Source organism: Eptesicus fuscus, chromosome 7, assembly GCF_027574615.1.
Source record: "Eptesicus fuscus isolate TK198812 chromosome 7, DD_ASM_mEF_20220401, whole genome shotgun sequence".
NCBI classification, from domain to species: domain Eukaryota; kingdom Metazoa; phylum Chordata; class Mammalia; order Chiroptera; family Vespertilionidae; genus Eptesicus; species Eptesicus fuscus.
The window spans coordinates 8,279,291-8,306,185 of NC_072479.1; the positions used below are offsets into that span (position 1 = coordinate 8,279,291).

Consider the following 26,895-nt stretch of genomic DNA (forward strand, 5'->3'; position numbering starts at 1 on the left):
TGCTGTACAGAACTTATTCTTGTAACACTTGTCAACAGCACACGAACTTGTCAACTATGAAATTAGGAAATTAGACATCTCCTCTCTGCAACCTGTGTTTACCTGCACTAGTGGGGAAGAGTCTTAGGTCCATTAACTGATATTTTTCTCCAAAAAACAAACTTTGACTGCTGTAACTGTGCTCATCAGCTATGAATAGGGCTTTGAACTATGACTTATACCCATGAACAGAGAGTCAAGGTCAAGATTCCTTTTCTCTCAAATGCTGGCTCAGGTCTGCCCTCATGGGGATGGGGTTGAGGAGACCATTAATGGAGGCTAAGTCTGAGCTGATGGGCTATACTTGGCTGTGATGTCTGTTTAGCAACTGCCCCACAATCTTGAACTATCTGTATCAGTCCACAGCCATATCTTATACTGAAAAATATGCATTGGGCTTTTTAATCACCAGCACCATTTATCCTTCCTGCTACTTTTGCCTTCATAACCAGTCTCTAAATATTTAGTATCATGCAATTCATCAACCAAAAGTGTTTATCATGCAATCCTCTGATAAGTATATTTTATATAATTATATACACACTGGAGGCCCGATGCATGAAATTCATGCATGGGGGGGTCCCCTCAGCCCAGCCTGCGCTCTCTCCAACCTAGGACATCCCTCTCACAATCCGGGACTGCTGGCTCCTAATTGATCACCTGCCTGCCTGCCTAATCACCCCTAACTTCCCCCCCCTGCCAGCCTGATCTCCCCTAACCACCTCTGCCTGCCAGCCTGATTGCCCCTAACTGCCTGCCCTGCTGGCCTGGTCACCCCCAACTGCACCCCCTGCTGGCCTGGTTGCCCCCAACTGCCCCCCATGCCAGCCTGGTCACCCCTAACTGCCCCCCCCCCACTGGCCTGGTTGCCCTTTACTGCCCCCGCTGCCAGCCTGGTTGCCCCCAACTGCCTCCCCGCCAGCCTGTTCACCCCTAACCACCTCTGCCTGCTGGCCTGATCGCCCCTAACTGCCCGCCCTGCCAACCTGGACACCCCTTACTGCCCCCCCTGCCAGCCTGGTCACTCCCATCTGCCCACCCTGCCGGCCTGGTCACGCCCAACTACCCCCCCTGCTGGCCTGGTCGCCCCTAACTTCCCCACCCTGCCAGCCTGGTTGCCCCACACAGCCTGCTGTTCAGTTGTTTGATCGTCCCTCACTAACCCCCCTGCTGGCCTTGTCACCCCACGCAGCCTTCTGTTCAGTCATCCATCTGGTGTTTCAGTCGTGATGGCCCCTGGCTTTTTATATATTAGGATACTACTCTCCATTTATATATTAAAAATGAGTAAATATAGCCCTAGCCTGTTTGGCTCAGTGGATAGAGCATTGGCCTGCAGACAGCAGGGTCACAGGTTCTATTCCAGTCAAGGGCACATACCTCCGTTTCAGGCTCCTCCCAGGACCAGGGTGTGTGCAGGAGGCAACACATAGATATTTCTCTCTGTCTTTCCCTCTCTCTTCCACTCTCTCTAAAAATCAATGAAAAAAAATTAAAAAATAAGAGTAATAAATAAAAAAATTTAAAAAAATAAAAATGAGTAAATCTTAAGTTTTTATTTTTTCATACAGCGAGGTTAATGACATTTTCTTTTCTTGCACCCTCAGGACTCACTTTGCACCCTTCTTTGCTACTTTTGGAGGCCCCTGGAAAAGATGTGGCTGGGGTTTGCTTTCTACTGGACTAACACATCACCCCGTTCTGTAGCTTTCAAAGGCAAGCAGACTTGGGGGCTGTGGCTTTCACCAACAGGCTGTGCCTTGTTGCATTGATCCCAGCACCTTCTATCACCCACCACAGGCACAGACACACACCTGCTGTTAGCTGGTCAAGGAGGAAGTGTCTTTGTAACAGAACCACAGCAGTGTCTGGGCAACCTTTATCTTGCAGGATTTCTTCTTTCCTGTCCCCCCTTCCTCACAGCTCTCTCTCTCCTCCTCTCATTCTTCTCCTCCTTATCCCCAGTCCCATAAAGGTTAAGTGGGGAAGACATTTAACGATGCTGGTTTTGGGAGCAGAGGGCCCCAGCAGCACCAAAGGCCCACCATGCTCTTCTAGTTCCTTCTTATGTCAGGAATTCCACAACATTGCAGAACCTCCAACCACCCTCCGACCACTACCAAATGGCACTTCCGCAATTTGAAGGCTGGCAACAGGCAAGGTGTGAACACAGTGACTTCTCAGAAGCAGAGCTAGTTCACTCCTGGGGAGAATGGCAGAGACAGACAGTCCAAACTGCTCTGTTGTTTCTTCATTACCAGCAAAAGGCAACCTAATTTCTCCCAAGGGACAGTGGAATTCTGTTGCATGGCCAAAATGCCTAACCTCTTCCAAGTAGACAAGCTGAGGAGTACTTAAGAACACAACATAACTGATTAGGAAGTAGTGATATGGGAGGGGAAAAGTTTCTCTTTCCAAACCTGTGGAGGAGTATTAGTGTTTACTTTGGACTCTGTGTTCAAAGAGGTTTTTATGTCACCCCAGGTCAAAGACACCTTTGTTACAGCTGTTTCACATAGATTATGCCTGAAGGGAGCTCTCACCTCTCCCTTTGCAAGTGGTTGATGGCACCTTGTGTGCATTCCCTACTCTCCTTTAAATGGATCCAAAATGCCTACAGCCACCAGATCTTTACATTTCTTCAATTGATTCTGAGAATTAATACAGTGAAGGCCCAAATGTTAAGATAGAAATCTCCCTATAAGTAATTCAGCAAAGGATTTCCTTGAGATCAGGCTGCTGGAATAACAGGGAGCAAAATGGGGGCCAGAAAATCAGCTTGGGATGACTCTACAACTGTTCCCAGGAGTGGCTCAGACCATGTATGCAGAAATTTAGAAGCTTGGGGGCAAAGGGGACTGATGATGAAAAGTGGCAATGGAGAGGAGGACTCCCCCTCCATCTTTCCCATTCCTACGTCAAATTTTTTAAAAAGTAAAAATAGCTAGGTGAGGCAAAGGACAGAAGCAAAAGTGTGTCAGGGAGTATGATGAAGGCTTACCCAGCTGAGACCCTTCAAAGTCACTTTAATTCTCAGAAGCCATCAGTAGCCCTGTGTGTGGAACCTTCCCCCAAGTTGCTCCCTCAGAGCCTCTGACTCTAGGATGACTCCATCTTTGTGTTTGCTTGTGCTGTTCTTGCCAATCTAAAAGTCCTTTCCTTGGGTGGCCATGATTCCTCCCTTGGAAGGATCTCTAGACACATCAGAGTTGCCTCCAAGCTGAGCCTGAAGGTCATTCACCAGCTCACAGCCAAGGCCTTCCTTTTCTACAGGCCTCTAATCACAGGCACAGAGGAGCAGCAGAATGCTGGGCTGAACCCTCTGTTCAAATGCATTTTGCACAGAGGGAAAATGAGGGTTTGAATAAAATCCATTGCATCCCAAATAGCACCAGTTCCTTCACTGGACTGTTCCAGTGTTTTCAAACAGTCTTTATATTGAAAAGCAAAGAATTAAAAGTGGGAAAGCCATTGCATAATCCTCCCATTCTTTCTGTTCTTCTTCTGGTTGCTCAAGGAGAGCAGCATTATGAAAGGTACTGTGTCACCTCCAGATTTCCACCAAGGGACTGCAGGGTCGATGAGTGGCAGGCTGCTGCCAGTAGGTCCTGTCTGTTGCTTCTGCAGGCGGAAGGTGAGGAGTGTCTGGTTTTCATTGTATTACCTCTGCACTCACCACACAGGAAATTGGTCAACTATGTGACAAAATGACTGGCTCCCAAGCTCTGGAACAAGGAGGAGTTGTAGAGATCTTACCCCTCACCCCCACGGTCCCCACTTACTTTCTTTTAATACACTTACTAAGATGGTGAGGGGTTTTCACAAAGCCTCCCAGGGGGAGTTCTACTTCCCCTGGGAACCCTATCTCCCTGGCATTGAGAAGGTTGGGCCACACGGACATGTGGCCTTGAGGTTGGTTGTCACTCCAGTAGAGAGACCCCGGTGCCCATGCCCCCACTTTGTTAGTCAGCAGTGTCAGGGTTTAGACTCACTTGGCAGTATAGACTCGCTCAAAGGCAAGTGTCCCTGTCCTCTGGAAGCTCCGCCCAGTGTGGGTCCTGCTTTCGTGCTCCACTTTGTGGGCGAAGAATCCTGCCAAGAAAAAAAGTTGGCATTTGGGTTATAACCAACATAGTCATGATCCTGCCATCTCATATTAAATGTTAAAAAAAAAATTGGCTTGACTTCCAAACAGCCCAAAATGTCCTCCATCAAATGTAATTTAGCAAAATTTATTCAGCAACTACTCTCCCCTTGGTTTTGGTGGTGCGATTGTGAGCAAGGCATAGCCCCCTTTCAAGGACCTTACAGTTGAAAGAAATAGACAAAGAAGTAGAGCAGAAATTAGCTTACAGTGATTCGTACTAAGATGAGATTGAGTGAGAACACAGTGCTATAGTGGAACAAAGGAGGCAACCTAATTCAGTGTTCAGGTCACAGAAGGATTCCTAGAGGAAGTGACACCTAGAATAAAGTCTAAAGAACAAGTATTAATTAGCTAAGGAGATGGAGGGACAGGTGACAACAGGGGAAATCACTCTACTTTAGTGGAATGGAATATGCAAAGGTCTGGAATCAAGAACTATCCTTGGTTCAGTATGTCTATCTTATGATGAGGAGTGGGAAGTGGGAGTAGAACCTGGTTGAATTATAAATGAGGCCAGAGAGATAGATGGTAAACTATTCTTTCAATGACATGTATCTATTATCACTTGCCATGAGCCAGACACTTAGCTTGCATCCTAGAACAAAACACACGAAGAGTCTTGGCCTAGGGAGCTTATGTTCTGGCAAGGATAGAATAAGATGAGACAGACCATACAAGCAAACAAAATACATCAATTACAATTACACAGTGTGTGGAGCTATGGACAAAGAGAAGGCAGAGCATGGTACAGGGCCATTGGAAGAGCCCTACAGATTGGACAGAGTGAACCTCAGTGAGGAACCAGTAAGCCAAGGCTTGAAGAAGATGATGGTTGACAAGTATCCACTGGATTTAACAGCGTCACTGAGACTTTGATGAGAGCCAAGTTAATAAATTTGAGTTTATTTACACCTCGAGAACAAAGAGGCGTTATTGACGAGTGTAAGCTGAGCCATGGTGTAATTAGAAAGCCACCCTGTTTTTAGTGTGGAGAAGAGTGAGGAGAAAATGGGAGGGAGCCAATTAGGGTGATGGCTGTGGGATGTAAGAGATGCTGTGGAGGAGACAGAATCCAGAGGGTTTGTCTATACATTGGGTGTTGGGGGCAGGGAGTGAAGGTCTCTCTTTTTCTCCCTTCCCCCTATTTTATTCCTTTACTCCTATTTCAAGATTGAAAAGGAGGGTGGAAAGTGAGATTGTCATGAATCCATCCACAAGGCTCTCTTTCATCAACTTCTTATCCATCTCAGAAAGGTATGGAAAATATGCCTTATATTTGAATAAAAACCTTTATGGTTTTCTGCTTGGCAAAAGTGCATTTCTTCCCCGCCAAGAATAGGCTCATTTTGAGCCCATCTCCAGGGCCGACTTGTATGAAGGGGAATCTACCATATTGCAGGCAGTCTGGTAGGCATGGGATATAGGTTCCCTTATTGGGCCAGTGCTGTTCCCACTTTGTAGATAAGGACACTATGCCTCAGAGCGGCTAAATAACGATGTCAGAGTCACTACACTAGGCTCAGTAAAGCTGAAGATCAGATCCAGCTGGGCCTATGAGGATATGTTTTCCTCTCACTGTCACACAGATGCTCACTGCATGGATTCCCTCAGCTACACAGGGTTTAAGCACACGTCTGTCCATTCTGAATGTCTCTTCTTAGTACAAAATTCAGTAGAATATTCTAATCATTGTCTTTCCAGAACTTAAGGTAACATCCTGGCCTCTGAACATATAAACTGGGACAGTATTAAGAAAGTCAGAGGTTATTTCTGCAACCAGCATCACAACTTGATTCTACTTCCCTGACTCTGCCCTTCTTCCTCTCCTTGCTCAGAAAACAAGCCTCTTCCTGTTTCCAAAGGCTTGCCCTCTACCTGTAACCTTGACCCTGTTCCTGCCACCTCTCCAGGTCTTTGTTTCATTGGTGTTTTGCTTATTTTCTGAACCTTTAAGCTTTTTTCCCCCCTCCTTCTCTTTACCCTGGAAACATATTCAGATCTTTCCTACTCTTAAAACAAAAGAAAAAACAAGTCTGTCTCAATCCAATCTTCCAGTAGATCTACCTCTCCTTCATTCTAAGCTAGACTTGAAAGAGTTGGGCTACCTTTGCCCACTCTAACCCCAACCCCTTGTTATCCTCAACTATGTTGCAGAAACTGTGCACACAAAGACCATTAACACACTTATCTTGACCAGCTACTAACATCAGGCCAAACCAGAGAGAAACAGAGATAGAGACTCAGAGAGAGAAGGCTGCAAACCATTCCTGAGAATCAACCACACACTGGGCACTGATAGCTGCCTTACCTATTTTATTTCATGCAATACCTACAATCACCACACATGGGAATTATGAATAAGGAAACTGAGTGTCAGAAAAGTTAAATAACTTTTTTCAGATCGTAAAGAAAAATCGTGAGATTTTCGTTAACTGCAAAGTTATGAACCAGCAATGCCATACAAGTCTTTGAAAGAATATTCCATATGTTGATTATTTTAATAGAATTGATGTCTGGATCTCAGGAACAGTTTGCCTGCACAGGAGACAACTATCTGCATTTTATTTTTTTATTTTTTTTTTTTTATTGTTTGAATAAACATAATTTTTATTAGCTTGTTAAATAGCTATGCATTTTTTTTTTAATTTCTTTATTGATTAAGGTGTCACATATTTGTCCTCATCCCCCCATTCCCATCCCACCCCTCTCCCCACGCATGCCCCAATCCCCTGTTGAACTTAACCGTTGGATAGGCTTATATGCATGCATACAGGTCCTTTGGTTGAACTCTCCCCCTCCCCCCACCCTCCCCCTACCCTCCCCTATCCTCCCTCTGAGGCCCGATAGTCCGATCGATGCCTCCTTGATTCTGGTTCTGTTCTTGTTCCTCAGTCTATGTTGTTCATCATTTCCTCTAGATGAATGAGATCAAATGTCACTAGATATATACTAATAAGAACTGAATGTGAGACGAGCAATAATATTTATGCTGACAGGCAAATGAATCAATCTGTAGCGAGCTTCCCCCTGGACCAACAGTTCTTTTGAGACCCAATTTCAATGTCCAGTAGTTCCTTATGTGTACATGTCAGCACTGACCCCTCAGCTCTGGATGGTGGACAAATGGTGGTAATGGAGGTCCGACTCCCTCTGGTTTGGTCTCGGCCGAGCCCAGGGGCACGGCGTCACCTGGACTAAGGGGCACGTGGCCTCACCCATACCCAAGGGGCGCATGGTCTCACCCGGGCCTGGGACCCAGCCTCACCCGGATGGATCCAGGGGCGCACGGCCTCACCCGGACCCAGGATCTGGCTTCACCCGTACCCAGGGACGCTTGGCCTCTCCCAGACCCAGGGGCACGTGGCCTCACCCGGGCTTAGTTGCACAAGGCCTCACCTGGATCCAGGGACACATGGTCTCACCCAGACCCAGGAACGTTTGGCCACTCCCAGACCCAGGGCCACTTGGGCTCACCCGGGCCTAGGTGCACGAGGCCTCATCCGGATCCAGGGACGCATGGTCTCACCCGGACCCAGGGACGCTTGGCCTCTCCCAGACCCAGGGCCACTTGGGCTCACCCGGGCCTAGGTGCATGAGGCCTCACCCGGATCCTAGGACACATGGTCTCACCCGGACCCAGGAACGCTTGGCCTCTCCCAGACCCAGGGCCACTTGGGCTCACCCGGGCCTAGGTGCACGAGGCCTCACCCGGATCCAGGGACACATGGTCTCACCCGGACCCAGGAACGCTTGGCCTCTCCCAGACCCAGGGCCACTTGGGCTCACCCGGGCCTAGGTGCACGAGGCCTCACCCGGATCCAGGGACACATGGTCTCACCCGGACCCAGGGACGCTTGGCCTCTCCCAGACCCAGGGCCACTTGGGCTCATCCGGGCCTAGGTGCACGAGGCCTCACCCGGATCCAGGGACACATGGTCTCACCCGGACCCAGGGACGCTTGGCCTCTCCCAGACCCAGGGCCACTTGGGCTCACCCGGGCCTAGGTGCACGAGGCCTCACCCGGATCCAGGGACACATGGTCTCACCCGGACCCAGGGACGCTTGGCCTCTCCCAGACCCAGGGCCACTTGGGCTCACCCGGGCCTAGGTGCACGAGGCCTCACCCGGATCCAGGGACACATGGTCTCACCCGGACCCAGGGACGCTTGGCCTCTCCCCGACCCAGGGCCACTTGGGCTCACCCGGGCCTAGGTGCACGAGGCCTCACCCGGATCCAGGGACACATGGTCTCGCCCGGACCCAGGGACGCTTGGCCTCTCCCAGACCCAGGGCCACTTGGGCTCACCCGGGCCTAGGTGCACGAGGCCTCACCCGGATCCAGGGACACATGGTCTCGCCCGGACCCAGGGACGCTTGGCCTCTCCCAGACCCAGGGGCATGTGGCCTCACCCGGGCCTAGGTGCACGAGGCCTCACCCGGATCCAGGGACACATGGTCTCGCCCGGACCCAGGGATGCTTGGCCTCTCCCAGACCCAGGGCCACTTGGGCTCACCCGGGCCTAGGTGCACGAGGCCTCACCCGGATCCAGGGACACATGGTCTCGCCCGGACCCAGGGACGCTTGGCCTCTCCCAGACCCAGGGCCACTTGGGCTCACCCGGGCCTAGGTGCACGAGGCCTCACCCGGATCCAGGGACACATGGTCTCGCCCGGACCCAGGGACGCTTGGCCTCTCCCAGACCCAGGGAACTATCTGCATTTTAGAAAAAAAACATGGCAAGGTAGAAAGATTGAACAATGACAAGGGACTTTAGAAACAAAGACCTATGAGAAATGATTTGTTGAAGAAAGATTGTTACAGCTGATTTTGTAAACACAGAAGCAGAAGGCATAATTTTAAGTTTTTTCGGAGGACAGAAACAGGCTGATGGATAGAAGTTGTAGGGCAGATTTCACCTCAATATCAGAAAGAACTTCCTGCCCTGGCTGGGTAGCTCAATTGGCCCAATATTCCGAGGCTGCAGGTTCAATCCCCAGTCAGGGCACAAACAAGAATCAACCAATGAATGCATAAATAAGTGAAACAACAAATCTCTCTCTCTCTCTCTCTTTCTCTCTCTTTCTCTCTCTTTCTCCCTCCCTCCCTTCCTCTCTCTCTCTCAAATCAATCAATAAATAAAAAAATTAGAAATCCTGGGTAGTGATTTCTTGAATAAATGAATTGAGGCAATATACATGGTGTAAGTGTCTACACTCTGAAGGAAGTTTGAATCCCAGCTTCACCGCTACTGACTCTAGAACCTCCAACCAATGGTCTACACTCTCTAAGCCCCACTTTGCTTATTTGTAAAATAGGAATACTAATAGTATATATTTCATAGGATGCAAGGATTAAATGAGATAATATAATAACCAGCACAAAGGACTGTGTTTGACACAGAGCAAAATCTCACTACACCTGATAATGGGCAGGGCACGCTCAGTGGATGGAAACTCTCCACTACAGCAGTATCCCAGGAGGAGCTGTTGAGGATGTGTGAAGAAGATTTCTGTACTGGGGAACTTTCTGAGTCCCTAATCCTGTTGCTAGAGCCCAGGTTGAGTTGTGAGGTCTTCTGATATGGAGGCTCATGAGACTCACTATGTGAGTGTGTGCATTTGGGTGGGAGTAGCAGGAAAGGCATCAAAAGATAGGTAGTTCCTACCAGCTCTATTTCCCTCCCATCACAATTCTCACAAACCCTTATGACCCTTCTTGGCTTCAAAGTAAGAAGAGACTTGATGAGGAGGTTGTCACTCTTAGAGGAGAGAGAATGATGTTAACTCCTACCACCTTCCCTACCACCAGCAGGACTGAGGGAACAGCTCTCCTGCTGGAGAAAATCTCTTCCCTGCTGTCACCAGTTAGGCTCACCCTCTCCTCCAAATCTGTGACCCACCTTTGCTCCATGTTAAAGCTGCTGGCACTTGGGCAGGAGAAATTGAAGGTTCATTGGATGCTTTTCTTAGGAAATGCCTCTCTCTATCCTCCCTAGAAAAGTAGGCACTGGTAATTCTGGCCTCGCTTTCTTACAATGATATATTTCAGACTTGTTCTGCATGTCCATATCTGTGTTCTGCTGGATCAAGCTGGAAGAGGGCCACATGTTCAAAGATCTTGATGACTAAAGGACGTTTGAGAGGCAGAGGAGGAAGTTCCACCAAGTGGCCGCACCCTGGTCTCTCCAGAATATGAGCTCACACTGAACAGCAAGGCACAGAGCCCCACAAACCAGCATAGACAAACAGGGACTTGTCTTGGGACAAAGACAACGTGTGCAGTGCCTCACCACAACATGTAAATATTTCTTAAAACAAACAGGAAGGGTTTGGAATAATGTTTTGTGGACAAGGGGGGAAGCACAGTTTTTGCATATTTTCCAAATCCTGTAAGGTAGATCTATGGCTGCTACATGGAGGTTGATTAGAATTGCAAAGAGAGGCTCTGGGACATACATTTGGACTTTTGTGTTTGCCTAGAAACTCACAGAGAAAACAAGCAGAGATGCTGTCTCCCAAGTCACTGGAATTATTCTTGTTCTCCTACATGGCATGTTTAACAGTTACAAACAAAACAGCCTCATGCCTGTGCCTCACAAGGGTGCACGCTTGTCCTGAGCCACCCAAGTGGTGACAAGGGCTCTTTCTGTGGCTTTAGTTTGTCCTTTCCCTAAACACTAGGTAGGGCAGCACTGTACAAGGTCACTCTGCTCCCAAGTTGCTGAATATCACAGGGGAACAGGGGAGGGACAGAGACTGAGGTGGGGGGCCATGTGGGGTCTGCCCAGCACAAAAGTCTCCATCCCAAAACAGTAGCTCTGTGCTTGTCCATATTTGTATCTCCCCCTCCAGGAAGCCTCCATCCCTCTCATCAGTTGGTGGAACTCTGTGACACCACAGTGTTCTATCTTTATCTAGCTTAAATGGCCTGGAGATTGTGGTTAAGACTTAGACATTAGACCATCTATAATCCCTCCTCCCTCTTTGTACCAAAGAACTTCTTAATCTCATCTACCAAAAATAATTAAAATCTCACCATCTCTGCTCAGGGTGCACTATGCCATTATAGAGAAGCCCAGCACCCACTCGACAGCCCAGGGCCAAGGCCTGGTGCATCTTCCTTAGGAGAGATGAAGAGACTGTTCTTACAACAGGAGACACTGCAAAAACTCCCTCAACTGCCTGTCTCACCAGGTCTGAACTGAGAGGGAGCAGCTCAGAGTGAAGGCCAACCAACCTCTGGGCTAAGCTCAGTCCTCTTTGCAGGCAGTGAGAAGATCCCTGGCCAGGACACTGCTCAGCTGCATTGATGGTTCCATGGGGAAGGGCTGGGGGGAAGATCCTGCACAGAGCTGAACCACCACTGTCTGCCTACCACCCACACTGCTGCCTCCCAGAGAGGTCGTTGCAGCTTCCTGCTGACCTCATCTGCTCCCACTGCTCTTTCCCTCCCTGGGGGCAGGAACTAGAGCTGTCTGCTCAGGGAAACAGAACACTGTCTGGCACAGAGCAGGGTCCCTGTGGGGTGCACAGGGATGAATGAACCCTTTGCCCATTGACAAACTGAGGGAGCTCATTGACAAAATGGTGCCCCCATGAAACAGCGGTGACTTGAGGAAATGGCAGCCAAAACAGTCCGGTTGTTCCCTCTCGAGTTGCAACTCTACTGTGTGTGATTTTGTATGAAAACATTTGGGTCAGAAAGCATTATGCTAAGTGAAATAAGCCAGTCAGAGAAAGATAAATATCACATGATCTCACCCATTTATGGAATATAATGAACAACACAAACTGATAAACAAAAACAGATCCAGAGACAGAGAAACATTGATCAGACATCAAACCTCAGAGGGAAGGTAGGGGAGGGTGGGGGTAAGGGGGAGAGATCAACCAAAGGACTTGTATGCATGCATATAGGCCTAACCAATGGACACAGACAACAGGGGGGTGAGGGCATGAGTGAGAGGGATTGGGGAGGCTAATGGGGGGGATGAGGACACATATGTAATACCTTAATCAATAAAGAAATTAAAAAATAAAATAAATTTTAAAAAGAAAGAAAGCTGCAAAGTGCTGTCCCATACAGGAAATCTTCTCAGAGTGTGCCTCTGAGCCTTGCTCTGTGCTCAGAAGGTTAAATCACCAGTCTCTGTCCACATTCAAATTGGAAAAAAAATATCAGAATATCTGAAATTGATGAAATATTCAAATTTCCAAAGTGTGGTGGTGTGTGAACATTCATTACCATTAAGTTATAGAGCTGTCCTTAGTAAGTACTCTCCTTTTTCTCTATCTTACTAAATTGCAAAATGCAAAGCCACCGGAGATACTTATAAAAATAATCTGATGCAGTCCTAACTCAGAACCTTAAGGAGAGAGTCCTACATAGTCCTACCTTTGTCGGGTCTGGGTATCCTGTTTGGCTTTTTAAAACTGTTAGCAAGGTTAATGGATGCACAGCCCCAAACAAACAAACAAACAAAATGTTCCCCCCTCTCTCTCTTTATATAAGTATATAATGCATACGGGAAATGCTTCAAAAAATATACATCGCTAGAGATGGAAAAGTATTACAAAAGATATGTTTCTTCAAAAGAAAAAACAATGATAAGGTGATTTCCCTTTCACAAACCCCAAAATTCACTTTTTTTTTTTTTTTAGCCTACACTTGACAGTAACCTCAGATGCACTGAAGTCAGCCCAGCTACACAGAATAAAGCCCAGTGTCTGAGTGAATATATGTCTCATCTTCCCTTTCTAGGCTTCTTGTCCTCCTCTCTGGCCCCACTAACTAATAATAGTTACAATGCTGATTGCAGGCCCTTCAGTGAGGGTCTTTGAAAAGCCTCCAGATGGTTGCCCTGGCGCTGCAAGCCTGGTTAGTTATCACTACTAAAGTGAAAGAAAGAACAGGATAAGCAAAACACCCAATCTATACGGAAACACACACACCTCTATACATTCAAATAAAAAGAAACAAATATAGATAAAACAAAAGTACAGAGAGAGAACTTAGAGTATTGTGTAAGCCTGACTTTCATACAACTAACAAAATTTCCCCTTGTTTTCCCGCCCAAGTAAGAGGCTTCTCTTACCGTTCTGGACCACGCTAATGAGGGTGACAATGACCAACAGGACAATATTGCCCAGGGTTTCTTGGTCCATGTTTGCTTCAAGCTCACCAGCGAGGACTGCTCTGTGCCACCTACGTCTGCACTGTGCAGAAAGGGGAAGTGAGAGCTTGCATTCTGTCTTTCATCATTAGAATTTCTGAACGTCCCAGCACAATACACAGTGCTGCTTTCTCCTTCCCCTCCTCCTCCTCCTCCTCCACCTCCTCTTTCTCCTTCCTTTTCTTCTTCTTCCATTTCTCCTCCTCCTCCTCCTCCTCCTCCTCCTCCTCCTCCTCCTCCTCCTCCTCCTGCTCCTTCTTCTTCTTCTTCTTCTTCTTCTTCTTCTTCTTCTTCTTCTTCTTCTTCTCCTCCTCCTCCTCCTCCTCCTTCTTCTCCTTCTTTTTCTTCCCAGCCACCAAAGTGCCCTGGCTTAGTGTGACTGCCAGGAGAAGCAGGGCTAGGGAAAGGATCAGGAAGGAAAAAAAAGAAGAAGAAAAAAAATTTTTTTATTTACAAAGCACCAAAATGATCTCTGTCCTGAGTACTGCCTTTCTTTTCTTGAATTCCTAGGGGGTGGGAGGAGGAATACTTAACACATGGCAGGGTCCACAGTGGCAGTCAGGTAATAAGGCCTGGATAAATGGATGGATGGATGGATGGATGGATGGATGGATGGATGGATGGATGGATGAGGAGGAAGAGGGGCATCTGAAAGCAACAAGAGAATTAAAACTCAACCAAAGAATTGAGACAAAGAGCAGAAATAGGGTTGCTAATGACCCCTAAGGAAAAATTCCAAACAGGAAGTGTTATTAAACACCGCAACTGGCTCCCATGAGGTAATTGTGGAGACACCTTCCCTGGAGTCTTCTCAACATAATGACAAGCATACAGAGAAGGTGTGAGCGTAGACCTGCTGGGTGGGGCAGGTGGTCGCCTGGCAGTTTACAGGATAGCTTTCCCTGGTAAATGGCAACCCCTTGGAAGTTGTAAGAGAAAATGTAAGATTCCTGCAACCTTCATCCCAGACTCAACTCTTTAGCAGTGATTAAGAGGATCTTTTAGCAAAACCTCCCTTGGAAAGAGAATGTTGGCCAATATATTTGGTGGCAGCAGGGATCTGCCTCTTGATGTGGAAGAGGCCAGCATGGGGAGATAGTCACACACCCCTCTCTGAACAGCAGCAGAGGCCAGCTCAGCCTGAGAGTACGAGGTGCACAGAGGCCGGCTGCAAGGGCAGTCCAGGCTGGTCATAACTTGAGCACCCTCTGAGTGCCGCAGCACTAGAAAGATTTTTGTGTTCTTAACTTCTCATTTGTATGTAAGTTTGGTAAGTCTCAGGGACACTTAGGTCCCAGTAGACAAGGAGTTTGACCCTCACGAAGTGTTAGTCTGCAAACAGTCATCATAATTCAGTGCCAATGCATTCAAAGTGAAGACCAGTCCCCTTAAAATTGCTCTGATTGCAAATAATAGAATTGTAGCTTAAACTAATTTTGTCAGGAAAGTATATTTATTGGCTCAAAGAACCCAAGGACCTGAATAACCAAAAGTTGAAAAGAGTCCAGATGTGATTGGGCCTTGGAGCCAAGGAATTCTTTCTCTCTCATGAGGTGCTCTCTCTCAGTCTCTCTCAACTTTCTTTAGCTTGTCAGCCTTTTTCTCTCTACAGACCAGTTTTCTCCACACAGTAGAAAATATGTCCACCTCTAACTCTAGAGTTTTACATCTTATAACTTCTGCCACCTATAAAGGACTGACTTCACTCGTCTAATTTTTAGGACCATCTCATTGGCTCTGGTAGTTAGATAACCATTCCTAGGACAACCAGATGGAAAGAAAATGAAAGAACCTGGTAGTTTCCATAGTTGACATATGGTTGAGGGAGATTATTCCCTAAAGAGATATTGGGGGGTTGGGGAAGAGTATTGGGTACATCCTCTATCATGCTATGACCGTACACTACTTATAATCCCCCTAGGGGCCTATGCACGAATTCGTGCACCTTGAAAGGAACTGTGGGCCATGAGGCTACAGTTGGCACAGGAGCAGGTCTCAGCCCATCCTCTGTGCCCCCATCCGGCCCCTCCCCAAGCGGCTCCCAGTCCCCTGTCTGCTGGCAACCCTGCTCCTGCCACCACCACTCCCACGTGCTGATTGCTCTGGCCTTGCTTTGCATCTGCTGATGGCACAGAGTGACTGGGGCTGGCGCCAGCAGCAGGTACAAGAGGCAGCTGCTGCCCTGATCGCCCCACAGGAGCAGGGGTAGATGGAGAAGCCCTCAGGGGCAATTGGGACCCGCACCAGGCACCAGTAGCAGGTGCGAGCGGTGGCTCCAGCACCAGCTGTGGGTGCGAGCAGGGCTGGCGCCAGCAGCAGGTGTAAGCACCTGGCGGGACAGCGGTGCACAGAAGCAAAGAATTTTCAGTAACTACCAGAGGATCACTCCGATGACAGCAACCGCTGCCCCGCCTTGGTCTGGTGCCCCTGCTCACCTGCTCCACCATCCCGCCATGTTCTGCACACACCCCCTGGTGGTCAGCACACATCATAGCGACTGGTTGTTCGGTTGTTCAGTTGTTCTGTCACTCGGTCTATTTACATATTAGGGTTTTATATATACAGATATTAAAATGTCAAGTTTTTAAAGAAGTTTCCCTGTCCTGCAGTGTGATGACTTTAAGGCTCACCCTAGTTTCTCCCCTGCCAGGTGTTTATGTGCATGGTGTGTGCACTTGTGCCATGCTCTGCAGGTACATAGAAAATACATCACCAGAATCCAACATGGTCTGCCCAGATGCCATTTGGAAACCCTGCCAGCTCTGTGGAACTCAGGGAACCAGGAAGGGGCAGCCTCCTGCTTGTTTCCCAAGCCCTCAGGAGCTCCACAAAGGGAAGGGGAGGGGTGCCAAGCAATTTCCACTTTAGTGCCTGGTAACAGCATCTGGCAGGAGGTCAATAGCTACGCCCCCTCCTGTGGTGGGACATCCACAGCAGGGCTCCCTGTAGTCACCTGCCAGAGTGGACAGCACGCGTTATGGAGTGAGCTTACTTCCCTGGGAAGAGCATTTTAATAGTCAGCCAAGTTGGCCTTTCAATTCCAGTGCACACATTAGGATTCTGGCTGCATTGCAGAGGAGCACTTATCAGAGGTGAAGCCTCTGGAAATGACATTCATCTTAATAGAAAGCTGCTGAGACAGAAAAAAGGCAAGAACTCAGGAAGCAGGGGAGGGGAGCATCGGGCCTGCACCGGGTCCGGGATCCCTAACAAGACTGTCTCCAGCCAAACAGCCAGCCTTCTGCAGGCAGGACCAAACCAGACCAAGCCTGGGACCCAGAGCTCTGAGCTGCTGAGTCCTAGGGACACCGCTGAGTCCTGGGGACCTCACTTGTGCATTTGCTCTTCAACACAACCCTCTGGGTACAAATTATTCCTCCCATTGCTCAAAAGATGAAACTGAGGTTCAGACAGGTTAGGCCACATGCCAATGGACACACATATAGTAAGGAGCAGAACTGGGACTCAAACCCAGGCTTTCCTAGTTTCAAAATCTGGGTTTAACCCCCTGAACACTGCTTCCAGGACAGTTTTCTGACCTGGGGACTCTCTGGTCCTTCTGTGCCTGTGCTGGGTAGTCAGTCCCCTCAAGGGCTCATGAATTGAGTGATGGTTCCTCAGCCCCTAAAGAGAAATTTTTTGGTAAAAGAAAAGAAAGGAAAACATATACATTTCACAGAAAATAACTTAATCCCCAGACACCTGACCATCAGTAAAGGTAATATAACAAGAAGCATCCCACAGCTTCAAGGCCCAGAGCCCTTCTCCTCCGGGACCCTTGCTCCAGAGCCCTCAGTGCTGGCGCATACGCTGCACTTATTTAGTGTGACAGGCCAGTTAGACAAATGTGCTGAGCATGCAGAAGAATAATTAGCACATGCATTAATTAGAGTGCTCTTAGTGATTTCTCTGTGAAGGACAACCATTTGTCAGCAGAGATCTGGACAGCTGGGGCCAAGCAGAAACTCAGGGGGCAGCAATTCAGAAAAGGCAGTGGCACTAAGAGCGGCTATTTGAAACATGGGATCTGCTCATGCACTTAGCCAAAGCACACCTCCATCACCATGGCAACATGGGGCCACTTCGCTGGGTTGTCAGGCAACAACATCCACACATCTTCCATCTCACCTCCAGTGCGTGTTGCCACTTCGTGACATCTCTTCCTTTCACTCTCCATTCACTGTCGTCTTCAGTGTTCAGTGGGACAAGGATTTCTCTTGCACATAATGTTGGGAGTAAGGGAGGGGACAGAATTCTCCCAGGTTGAGGTGTCAATACTAGACTGGACTTAGAGATATATAGCCCAGGTCTACAGGCACAAATCATAGATAATTTCAAAGCAGTTCTTTTAATTTCAGTCCATCAAAAGACTATTCAGACCAATATTGATCTGAAAGATAAGTTATATAAACAAATGCCAGGTCATGATCTGTTCCAGATGTCAAACGTTGATAGTCTCCAAGAGAACCAAATCAGCCTGTTGAATGTCACATCTCCTTCCCTGGCCTTTCTTTACATGAACAACCATGGCAGAACCAAATTGAACTAAATAGAGATGAGCTCTCGTGTCATTATATGGATGAGGAAACTGAGAGAAGGCCAATTTGCTGTAACCTCAAAGCTATTGATTAAATTCCACCCATGCTCAGGATCCTGAGTGAGGTGCTTTACAAATCTAAATGACATTTACAGATATGACCTTCGTTCCTTAGAATCTCAAGCTAGAAGTTTATAATAAGAAAATATAAGTAGAGGTCCACAGACAGTCACACAGACTGCAAGAAACCACAATAGTATGCAGAAAGCCTCTTCCCTCTTCTAGCAGAGATGCACAGCACAGTGTATTATTATGAGTTTGCAGAAAGATAAAGTAAGTAACCCAGAAGTGCAGAAAACACCATGCTGTGTGCTGAGCACAACAGAGGTTAGACACAGTTTTCTTTGCCCATGTATCAGCTTGATCTGCCTTACAGACTCTCTAAGGAGAAGTGGTCAGCAATGGGCACAGCCTGCATGGGAACATTTAGTTCTAATAAAATTAAAAATCGTGATGCTCATATATGCTCAGCTGATTTTTGACAAAGTAATTGAATGAGGAAAGCAAGGTTTTTCAATAAAAAGTGTTTGAATAACTGGATTCATATCAGGGTGGAGGAGCCTTGACCCTACCCAAAAATCACACAAGACATAACCAGAATTGAACCTTAAACATAAACATAAAAGCTAAAACTATAAAGGTTCTAGAAAAAAACAAAGAAGGAAGACTTTGTGACTGTGAGGAAGGCAAGGATTTTTTAGATAAGGCACAAAAAGTTTGTAAAGAAAAAAAAAAGAATAAATTAGACTTCAGTCATTCAGTCTCTTAGGCATATATATATATATATATATATATATATATATATATATATATATATTAACTATAGTCAACTGACCTTTGGCAAAAAAGCAAAGGCAATACGATGGAGAAAAGATCATCTTTTCAGTAAATGGTGCTGGAACAACACCATTTTTGCTATATGCAACATTTTTTGTTATGTGCAAAAAAATGAATCTAGACATAGACCTTACATTCTTCACAAAATTACCAACACATTGGTCTCTTTGCATTTTCTGATTCTTGTAAATCTTTAGCAATGAGTCTACGGATCTAAAACAAATCAAAATCTTGAAGGAGAAACCATGATGGTGGCATAGGTAAACACCTGAACTTGCTGCCTCTCAGAACCACTTCAAAACTACAACTAAAAGACAAAACTGACATCATCCAGAACCACAGGAAGGCTGGCTGAGTGGAAATTCTACAACTAGAAGGAAAGATAAAAGCACACTGAGACTCAGAGGAGCTGTGGAAGTAAAGTGCAGAGGTACGGAGGCGCGCGCGCGGAAAGGGCTGGCAACTGAGTATGCAGCTGTCTTTTTCAATCCAGAGGGAGACACAAGCTCCTGACTGCTCTGAACTCCAGTTCCAGGTGAGACTCTGGGGACCCAGACTCATACGGGGAGAAACTGGACTGTCTGGCATCGGGTGGAACTCGAGGGCAGCTTTCTCTCAGAGGTGTTTGCAGTGATTACTGAGGGACACTGAGACCCGGGGGCCTCTTAGGGCAGAGCTGACGGGAAGCCATTGCTGTTTGCTCCACCCTGAGACCCCGCCCCACCCAAGCTGTGTGCAGAGGCTTTTCCATATGAATGGCCTGACCCTTTGCAATCTAAAATTACCTAACAAACTGCAGCTGAGACAGAGAGACCCAGAACATCCAAAAGAAGGCCAAAGGCCCCATAGCAGCTTGCATTGCTTCACAGCTGGGCCTCATCTGGGCACCTCCAAAACCCAAACAAAAGAAGAGGAATCTGCAGATCTCTCTGTAGCTCCTGCTGGGTGGCCTGACACAGAGGCTAAATTAGCACCTCCTTGGAGATCCAAGAGCCAGTGTACTCAGGGGTCAGAGTAGGACCATCCAGATTACAACTCCTCAGACCCATAAGGGACATACTCAGGGGGCTGACTCAGTGAGCACCAACGCCCCACTGAAGCAAGTCTTTCCTCATAAGGGTGTCTTCAGCACAGAAGTTCTCCCATCATAGACACAGCTGATCCTCACAGCCAATTGGCCTGGAGATCAATTCCTCCCAGTGATACCAACAACAATCAAGGCTTAACTTCAACAAGACTGTGCACACAGCCCACAAAGGGGTGCACCAAGAGTGTCCACCTCAGGTAACTGGGGAGGCTGAGCCACTGGGCCCTATAGAACAACTAGCACACAAAGCCACTCTATCAACTCAGGGAAGCAGCCAAAATATGAAGACAAAGAAACAGGTCACAAATGACAGAAGTGGAGGATATAGAGTTCAAAACCATGGTTATACGATTTTTCAAGAATTTTCTAGAAAAGGCCAATAAATTTAGCGAGACCCTCGAGGATATGAAAAAGGACCAACTAGAAATTAAGCATACACTGACTGAAATAAAGAATAATATAGAGAGATCCAACAGCAGACTAGAGGATCGCAAGAATCAAGTCAAAGATTTGAAATACAAAGAAGCAAAAAACACCCAACCGGAAAAGAAAAAAGAATCCAAAAATGTGAAGATAGTGTAAGGAGCCTCTGGGACAACTTTAAGCATACCAACATCTGAATTATGGGGGTGCCAGAAGAAGAGAGAGGGCAAGATATTGAAAACCAATTTGAAGAAATAATGACAGAAAACTTTCCCCACCTGGTGAAAAAATAGACTTACAAATCCAGGAAGTGCAGAGAACCCTAAACAAAAGGAATCCAAAGAGGACCACACCAAGACACATCATAATTAAAATGCCAAGAGCAAAAGACAAAGAGAGAATATTAAAAGCAGCAAGAGAAAAACAGTTAGTTACCTACAAGGGCGCAACCATACAATTGTTAGCTGATTTCTCAACAGAAACTATGCAGGCCAGATGGGAGTGGCAAGAAATATTCAATGTGATGAATAGCAAGAACCTAAAACCAAGATTACTCTACCCAGCAAAGCTATTATTTAGAATTGAAGGTCTGATAAAGAGCTTCATAGATAAGAAAAAGCTAAAGGAGTTCATCACCACCAAACCAGTATTATATGAAATGCTGAAAGGTATTCTTTAAGAAGAGGAGGAGGAGGAAGAAGAAGAAGAAGAAGAAGAAGAAGAAGAAGAAGAAGAAGAAGAAGAAGAAGAAGAAGAAGAAGGCGGCAGAGGAGGAGGAGGAGGTAAAGATAAAAATTATGAACAACAAATACATATCTATCAACAAGTGAATCTAAAAATCAAGTGAATAAAAAATCTGATGAACAGAATAAACTGGTGAATATAATAGAATCAGGGGCATAGAAAGGGAGTGGACTGACAATCCTCAGGGGGAAAGGGGTGTGGAGGGTGAGGGAAGAGACTGGACAAAAACCGTACACCTATGGATGAGGACAGTGGGGGTGGGTAAGGGCATGGGGTGGGGTGGGAACAAGGTAGAGGGGAGCTATGGGGGGGAAAAAGAGGAACAACTGTAATAACCTGAACAATAAAGATTTATTTTAAAAAATTAAAAAGAAATAAAACAAATCAAAATCTTAAAGGAATTTCAGATCAACTATTTTTAGAGATGTATGGTGACTAGAGTTCTAATTAATTTGTTAGAAGAATGATCCAGGATCTTCAACTGACCTATTAAAAGAATCATGGAATTACATATAGTACCTAGATCCTAAAAATGATCAGATGATGGCTAGGCAGAGGACTAAATGTTATATATTCTCTATCTTCTCTCATTTATTCACTCATTCAACAAATACTTACTGAGCATACATACCACTGGTTTGTTACTAAGCAAAATAGACCCAGTCAATGGTAATATTGGTTAAGATGAAGTTTATCTCCTATAAGCAGAAAAACCAAAACAGCAATGGCTTAAACATTAAAGTTTATTTTTCTCTCATTTATAAAAATTTGTGGCAGTAGGCAAACCAGAACCGGTGTGGCAACTCCAAGGTCACCAAGAACCCACATGCCAACTCTTCTTCTGCTCTATCATCATGACATGTGGCTGCCATCTCATTGTCAATTGATTGTCCAACATGGCTTCTGGTGCTTCTGCCAACTGTTCTTCATTTTGGAAAGCAAGAAGGAGAAAGAATGAGAAGAGAAAAGAGGAATCACTCTTTCAAGAGCTTTCCGGAAATCCTACCCTGCAATTTCAGCTTCCATCTCATTGGCCAAAATGCTGTCACATGCGAATTCCTCACTTCAGAAGAGACTAGGAATGTAGTCTTTCAACCATGCACATTACTGCCCTGGTGGAGTCTGGTATGAATGGTAAATGGATAATAGAGTAGACAACTATTTTCAGTCTTTTTTACAGAAGATATTGGGAAAATCTTCCCAGAAGAGGTGACACCAAAGATGAGACCTGAAAGATGAGTATATATTAGCTTGGCAAAGAGATGAGAAAGGGGAAAATTACATGTTTAAAGATCCTGAGTAAAAGAAAGATCACAATGCAATTGAGGAACTAAAAAAACTTCCTCTTAGCTGGAAACTAGACTGAAGAGGTGGTATGGGAGGTTCCCCAGGAACAATGTTACAAAGGGCCTTTCCAGTTTCATCAAGGATGTTTTTATTATTTTATTCCCATCATAATTTATCCTCTCTATGCCCTTTTCCACGTCCACCCACCCACCCTCACCCCTGCCATCACTACCATCAATGAGTTTTAAAATGATCCTGGGGACAAAGAGAAGCCACTGGAGGACTGAAGAGGAGGAGTCTGGCAACTGGATTTGCATTTTAGAAGACCACTCTGGCTACAACATGAACAGATTGGGGAGGCCAGCATGAAGACAGGAAGAGCAGCTGGGGGTCCATTCCAGAAATCTGTGGAGAAAATATGGTAGATTATGGTTGTTGGGTAGCAATGGCATTGGCCAGAAGTTGGTAGATTTGAGGGCTATTTATTAAATAATCACTACAAGGCTTAGTGTGGAGTAGGAATCAAGACTAATTCTCATATTTCTGACAACATTCTGGATAAATGCCAGTGCCACTCCCTGAGAATTTCATCTAAGACACTTTCACTATAAGTATTGTTAGAGTGCTTTGTCAGGGATCACTTGGGCACGTAACTGAAGTTTCCATTGCTTGGTTGACTTTGGCTATTCTTGAGGGAATCTATCTATATATCCTACCTAATAATAGACAAATATGCAAATTGACCATACCTCCGACACACCCACAAGCTATGCCCACCATACAATCAGAGCGAGCATGCAAATTAACCCAAACCAAGATGGCTACAGCCACAGAGAGCAAGGTTTCCTAGGTAACAGAGGAAGCCAAGATTTCCGCCTGCCCTGGCCAGGCCTAAGCCTCCACTCAAGCTACAAAGTTTCAATTATAGAAGGTAAACAAATTCAAACAAATGGCAGCAGAATGGAGCTTGAGAGATCAGGCCAGGGTTGCCGCCAGCAACAGGGGAAGCAAAGCTTTCCCGCACACCCTGGCCGGGCCCACCCCCTTAAGGCAACAAAGTTTCAATTATAACCCCAACACAAATGCCAGAGGGCGTGGCCGGCCTGCAAACCACCACAGGCCCCTCGCTCAGGCCGCCCCATGCCCCAAGGGAACCCCCACCTGATCTGGGACACCCTTCAGGGCAAACCAGCTGGCCCCCACCCCTGTACCAGGCCTCTATCCTATCTAATATACAGATTGATCATCACTGCAACACACAATATAGCTGCCCCCATGTGGTCAAAGATCCTGCCCCCATGTGGACACAAGATGGCCACCACAAGATGGCCAGCAGGAGAGGACAGTTGGGAGGCACCCAGCCTGCAAGTATATATATAAAAGGCTAAGTAAACATCGAATCCGTAACAACCAAACGGCTATATGGGGTGGTTAGTAAGGGGTGCCCAAATGACTGAACAGCAGGCTGTGTGGGGTGACCAGGCTGGCAGGGGGGTTAGTGAGGGGCAACCAAACGACTGAGCAGCAGGCTGCATGGGGCTACCAGGCTGGCAGGGAGGGGGGGGGGCAGTTGGGGGTGACCAGGCCAGCAGGGGGGGGGCAGTTAGGTACAATCAGTCAGGTAGGCAGGCAGGTGAGCAGTTAGGAGCCAGTGGCCCTGGATTGTGAGAGAGATGTCCGACTGCCAGGATGAGTGGAAATTCATCAGGATGTCCGCAGGATTGGGCCTAAACTGGCAGTCAGACATCCCCTGAGGGGTCCCAGATTGGAGAAGGTGCAGGCTGGACTGAGGAGACCCCCCATGCACTAATTTCATGCACCAGGCCTCTAGTATATATATATATATAAAGCCTAATATGCAAAGTGTCCCCTCAAGAGTTCGACCAACTGGGAGTTTGATCGCTCTCTATGACATGCGCTGACCACCAGGGGATGGCACGGAATGAAGGAAGGCCCCAGCCAGCAGCCAGCAGCTGCTAGGGACCCTACCCATGCATGAATTTTGTGCACTGGGCCTCTAGTATTTGATAAGCACAATAGCACCCAAACAACCTACTTGACAGTACTACTGAGATGTGTAAAACTAGACTTGATGCAGGTGTATGTGTATTAGAAATGAGTGCCCAACTTCTACGGTCTCCTGAAAGGAGATGGAGGAGAGGTAGATGTGGTCTGCTAGCAGCAGGAAGGTTCAGGGTGTAGACTCAGTGAGTGGAGAACTGAATTACAAGCTTCATTCCCCCCAAATAAATAGCCACGGGGGATTCCCAGCTCTGGATTAGAGGTTCTGCACCTCACTGAATTACAGCCCCTGCAACCAAGGAGCATTCATGCCACAGAGAGTGCGGGAGAACTTAGAGACGTGGTCGAGTGCCCCTGAGGACATCATTGGTGCAGACAACTCAGTCTCTTAGGGATCAGCAGAGAGGAGAGAGAAAAGTTTCTGTGCTTGTTTTTTATGTTTTATTGTCAGAAATTATACAACAAGCAAGCAAATAGAGGACTCACTAAATAACTGGACATTTAAAGATTCAAAAGTTAAATTTCTTCCTCTGGCAAAATTAGCCTGACCACAGGAACAGAGTATATATAGCATTAACATGGTTTGGGGTTCTGTTTTCCTTTTGAATAAACTAGCTGAAAACATTATTGTTCGTGGTGTTAAATGGATTTCATAACTAATACAGAATGTGGCTAAATTTATATTACTGTTATAATTTTAATTTAACTTCCTGAGTCCTACAGGCTTAATTGTCTATTTTTAACACTGAATTAAGCATAAGGTCCCAATATTATTAATTGCTCACATTCCCTTTTGACTGTGATTAGGTTTTGCTCATCATTCCTGAATGTTGTATTAAGTCTATTTTAAAGATATCCCAAGAGACCCTTTTATGTTTACTTCATTTGACGAAAAACAGATGTTCTCACATATCCTGAGAGATATTACAATTTACATTGTATTTGAAGGGTGTTGAAAACCACTTAGAGATCTATTTAGGTGGCCACAGGGTTTAGGTAATCTACAACATCTGATGGTGTGGAATATTATAAAATTAAAGGGCTGTTGCCTGGACATAAGTTCCTGGAAAGAGGCCCAGGAGCCCAAAGGGGTGCTAATGTGTCACAGAAAGAAACTTGATGGGGAGCTTTTTAAAACATCCCAGGCCTCTGAACACATCCTGATGGATGAGGCCTTCCCAACACGAGGGTGGCTTCCACAGGGCTCAATACAGGGCCACGCCAGGAGGAGCCACTGGGCAGGGCAGCAGCTGGTGGCCTGGGCTGCTTCCCACCCAGTAAATGATGTTCCTGACTCCCATTCCACTCCAGGCTCAGAGGCTACTCCTGCCTCGGTCCCTGCTGAAGCATCCAGGCTCAGGAACAAGCAAAAATAAATGGGACACTTTCTGCCCCAGTGCCCGAGAAGACACTCACCACCTTCACTTTGGCCAGTGCAATGTGGCACAACCATACTAATAGTCACAGAACACTGGTCAGAAAACAGGTAACAAAGCAAGTGTGATAAGTGTTCCAGGCAACTGTACCATGTGCCTGGTATCCAATGTTTCACTTAATCTGGGCAAAATACTGTGATTGCTCTCTTTAAAGATGAGGAGAGTGAGTGACTTGGCTGCGGTCACACAGTAAGTTAAAACATGGACATCAAAGCCACACCTGTCAGCCATACCAGTGAGACTGAGTTGTTCTATGGAGGCCCAGGGGGCTTAGGCAACCAGTCCAAGGCCACCTGAAGAAGGAGCAAGATGGCAAACCCAAGGAAGAGGACAGCCTTCCTACAGTTTGTGGTGTGCCGTAACCAATCCAGAACCGATTTGACCACAGAGGTGCCCCTTCACTCCCCAGCCAGGGGATAGTCCCCACAGCCTGACACTAGCTCAGAACGGGGAGCAGCAGTACAGTGAGTAACAAGATTAATGTCAGGAATGGCATTGCTCACACAGTAAAATGAACACACTGATAAGCCCTGAGGTTCCTAACAGGAACCAGGGACTATAAGCTAAACAGAGACATTCTGCTAAGTACCCAGTGGCAAGCAGTCTTCTCAGAGGCACCCTAGAAATGTTGTAGAACCACCTACCAGTAGTTCCCAAGTCTGGGATTGTAACTTCTGGAGTGTCCGCTAGAGCCTATTACCAGCTGTAAACGGTGCGCTGGGTTCAAGGGCATTCCTTCCACTCAGGGGCATCTTCCCACCAAGCCCCCTCACCAGCGCACTCCTCTCCCAGGCAGAAGCCAGGGGATGCAGGGAGTGCAGGAGAGAATGAGTGAAGCCCCCCAAAATGAACCAATCACCCTGAATGATGACAAAGTCACTCACCACACTAGTTTCCATGCATGTGGGTGAAACCCCACACTTACTCTTCAAGTCAGCCTCTCCCTGCCCCACCTCTTCACCCCTGTACCATGAAAAGCCTCTCTGGGAGGAGAGAATATAGCTCTTCCCTGCCCAGGTGTCTTTTTCAGGCGACAGTAGAAAGAATCACCAGGCTTCTCCCACCAAAGGAACAGAAAGATGTTCCAAGCTTTGTGGATCTGA

The 26,895-nt window shown here is 46.7% G+C and overlaps 1 protein-coding gene across 1 annotated transcript in view; it reads right to left on the bottom strand.

Annotated features, from left to right (window-relative positions):
• The window catches only part of ALOX5AP (arachidonate 5-lipoxygenase activating protein), a 35,563-nt gene extending 22,117 nt beyond the window's left edge, over window positions 1-13,446 (bottom strand). Inside the window, exons 1-2 of the mRNA XM_008159459.3 lie at window positions 13,282-13,446; window positions 4,032-4,131 (exon numbers count right to left, since the gene is read on the bottom strand). Of these exons, the coding sequence (XP_008157681.1) occupies window positions 4,032-4,131; window positions 13,282-13,351 (170 nt within the window). The 5' untranslated portion in view covers window positions 13,352-13,446. The remainder of the gene's footprint in view (window positions 1-4,031; window positions 4,132-13,281) is intronic.
• Window positions 13,447-26,895: the final 13,449 nt, after the last annotated feature.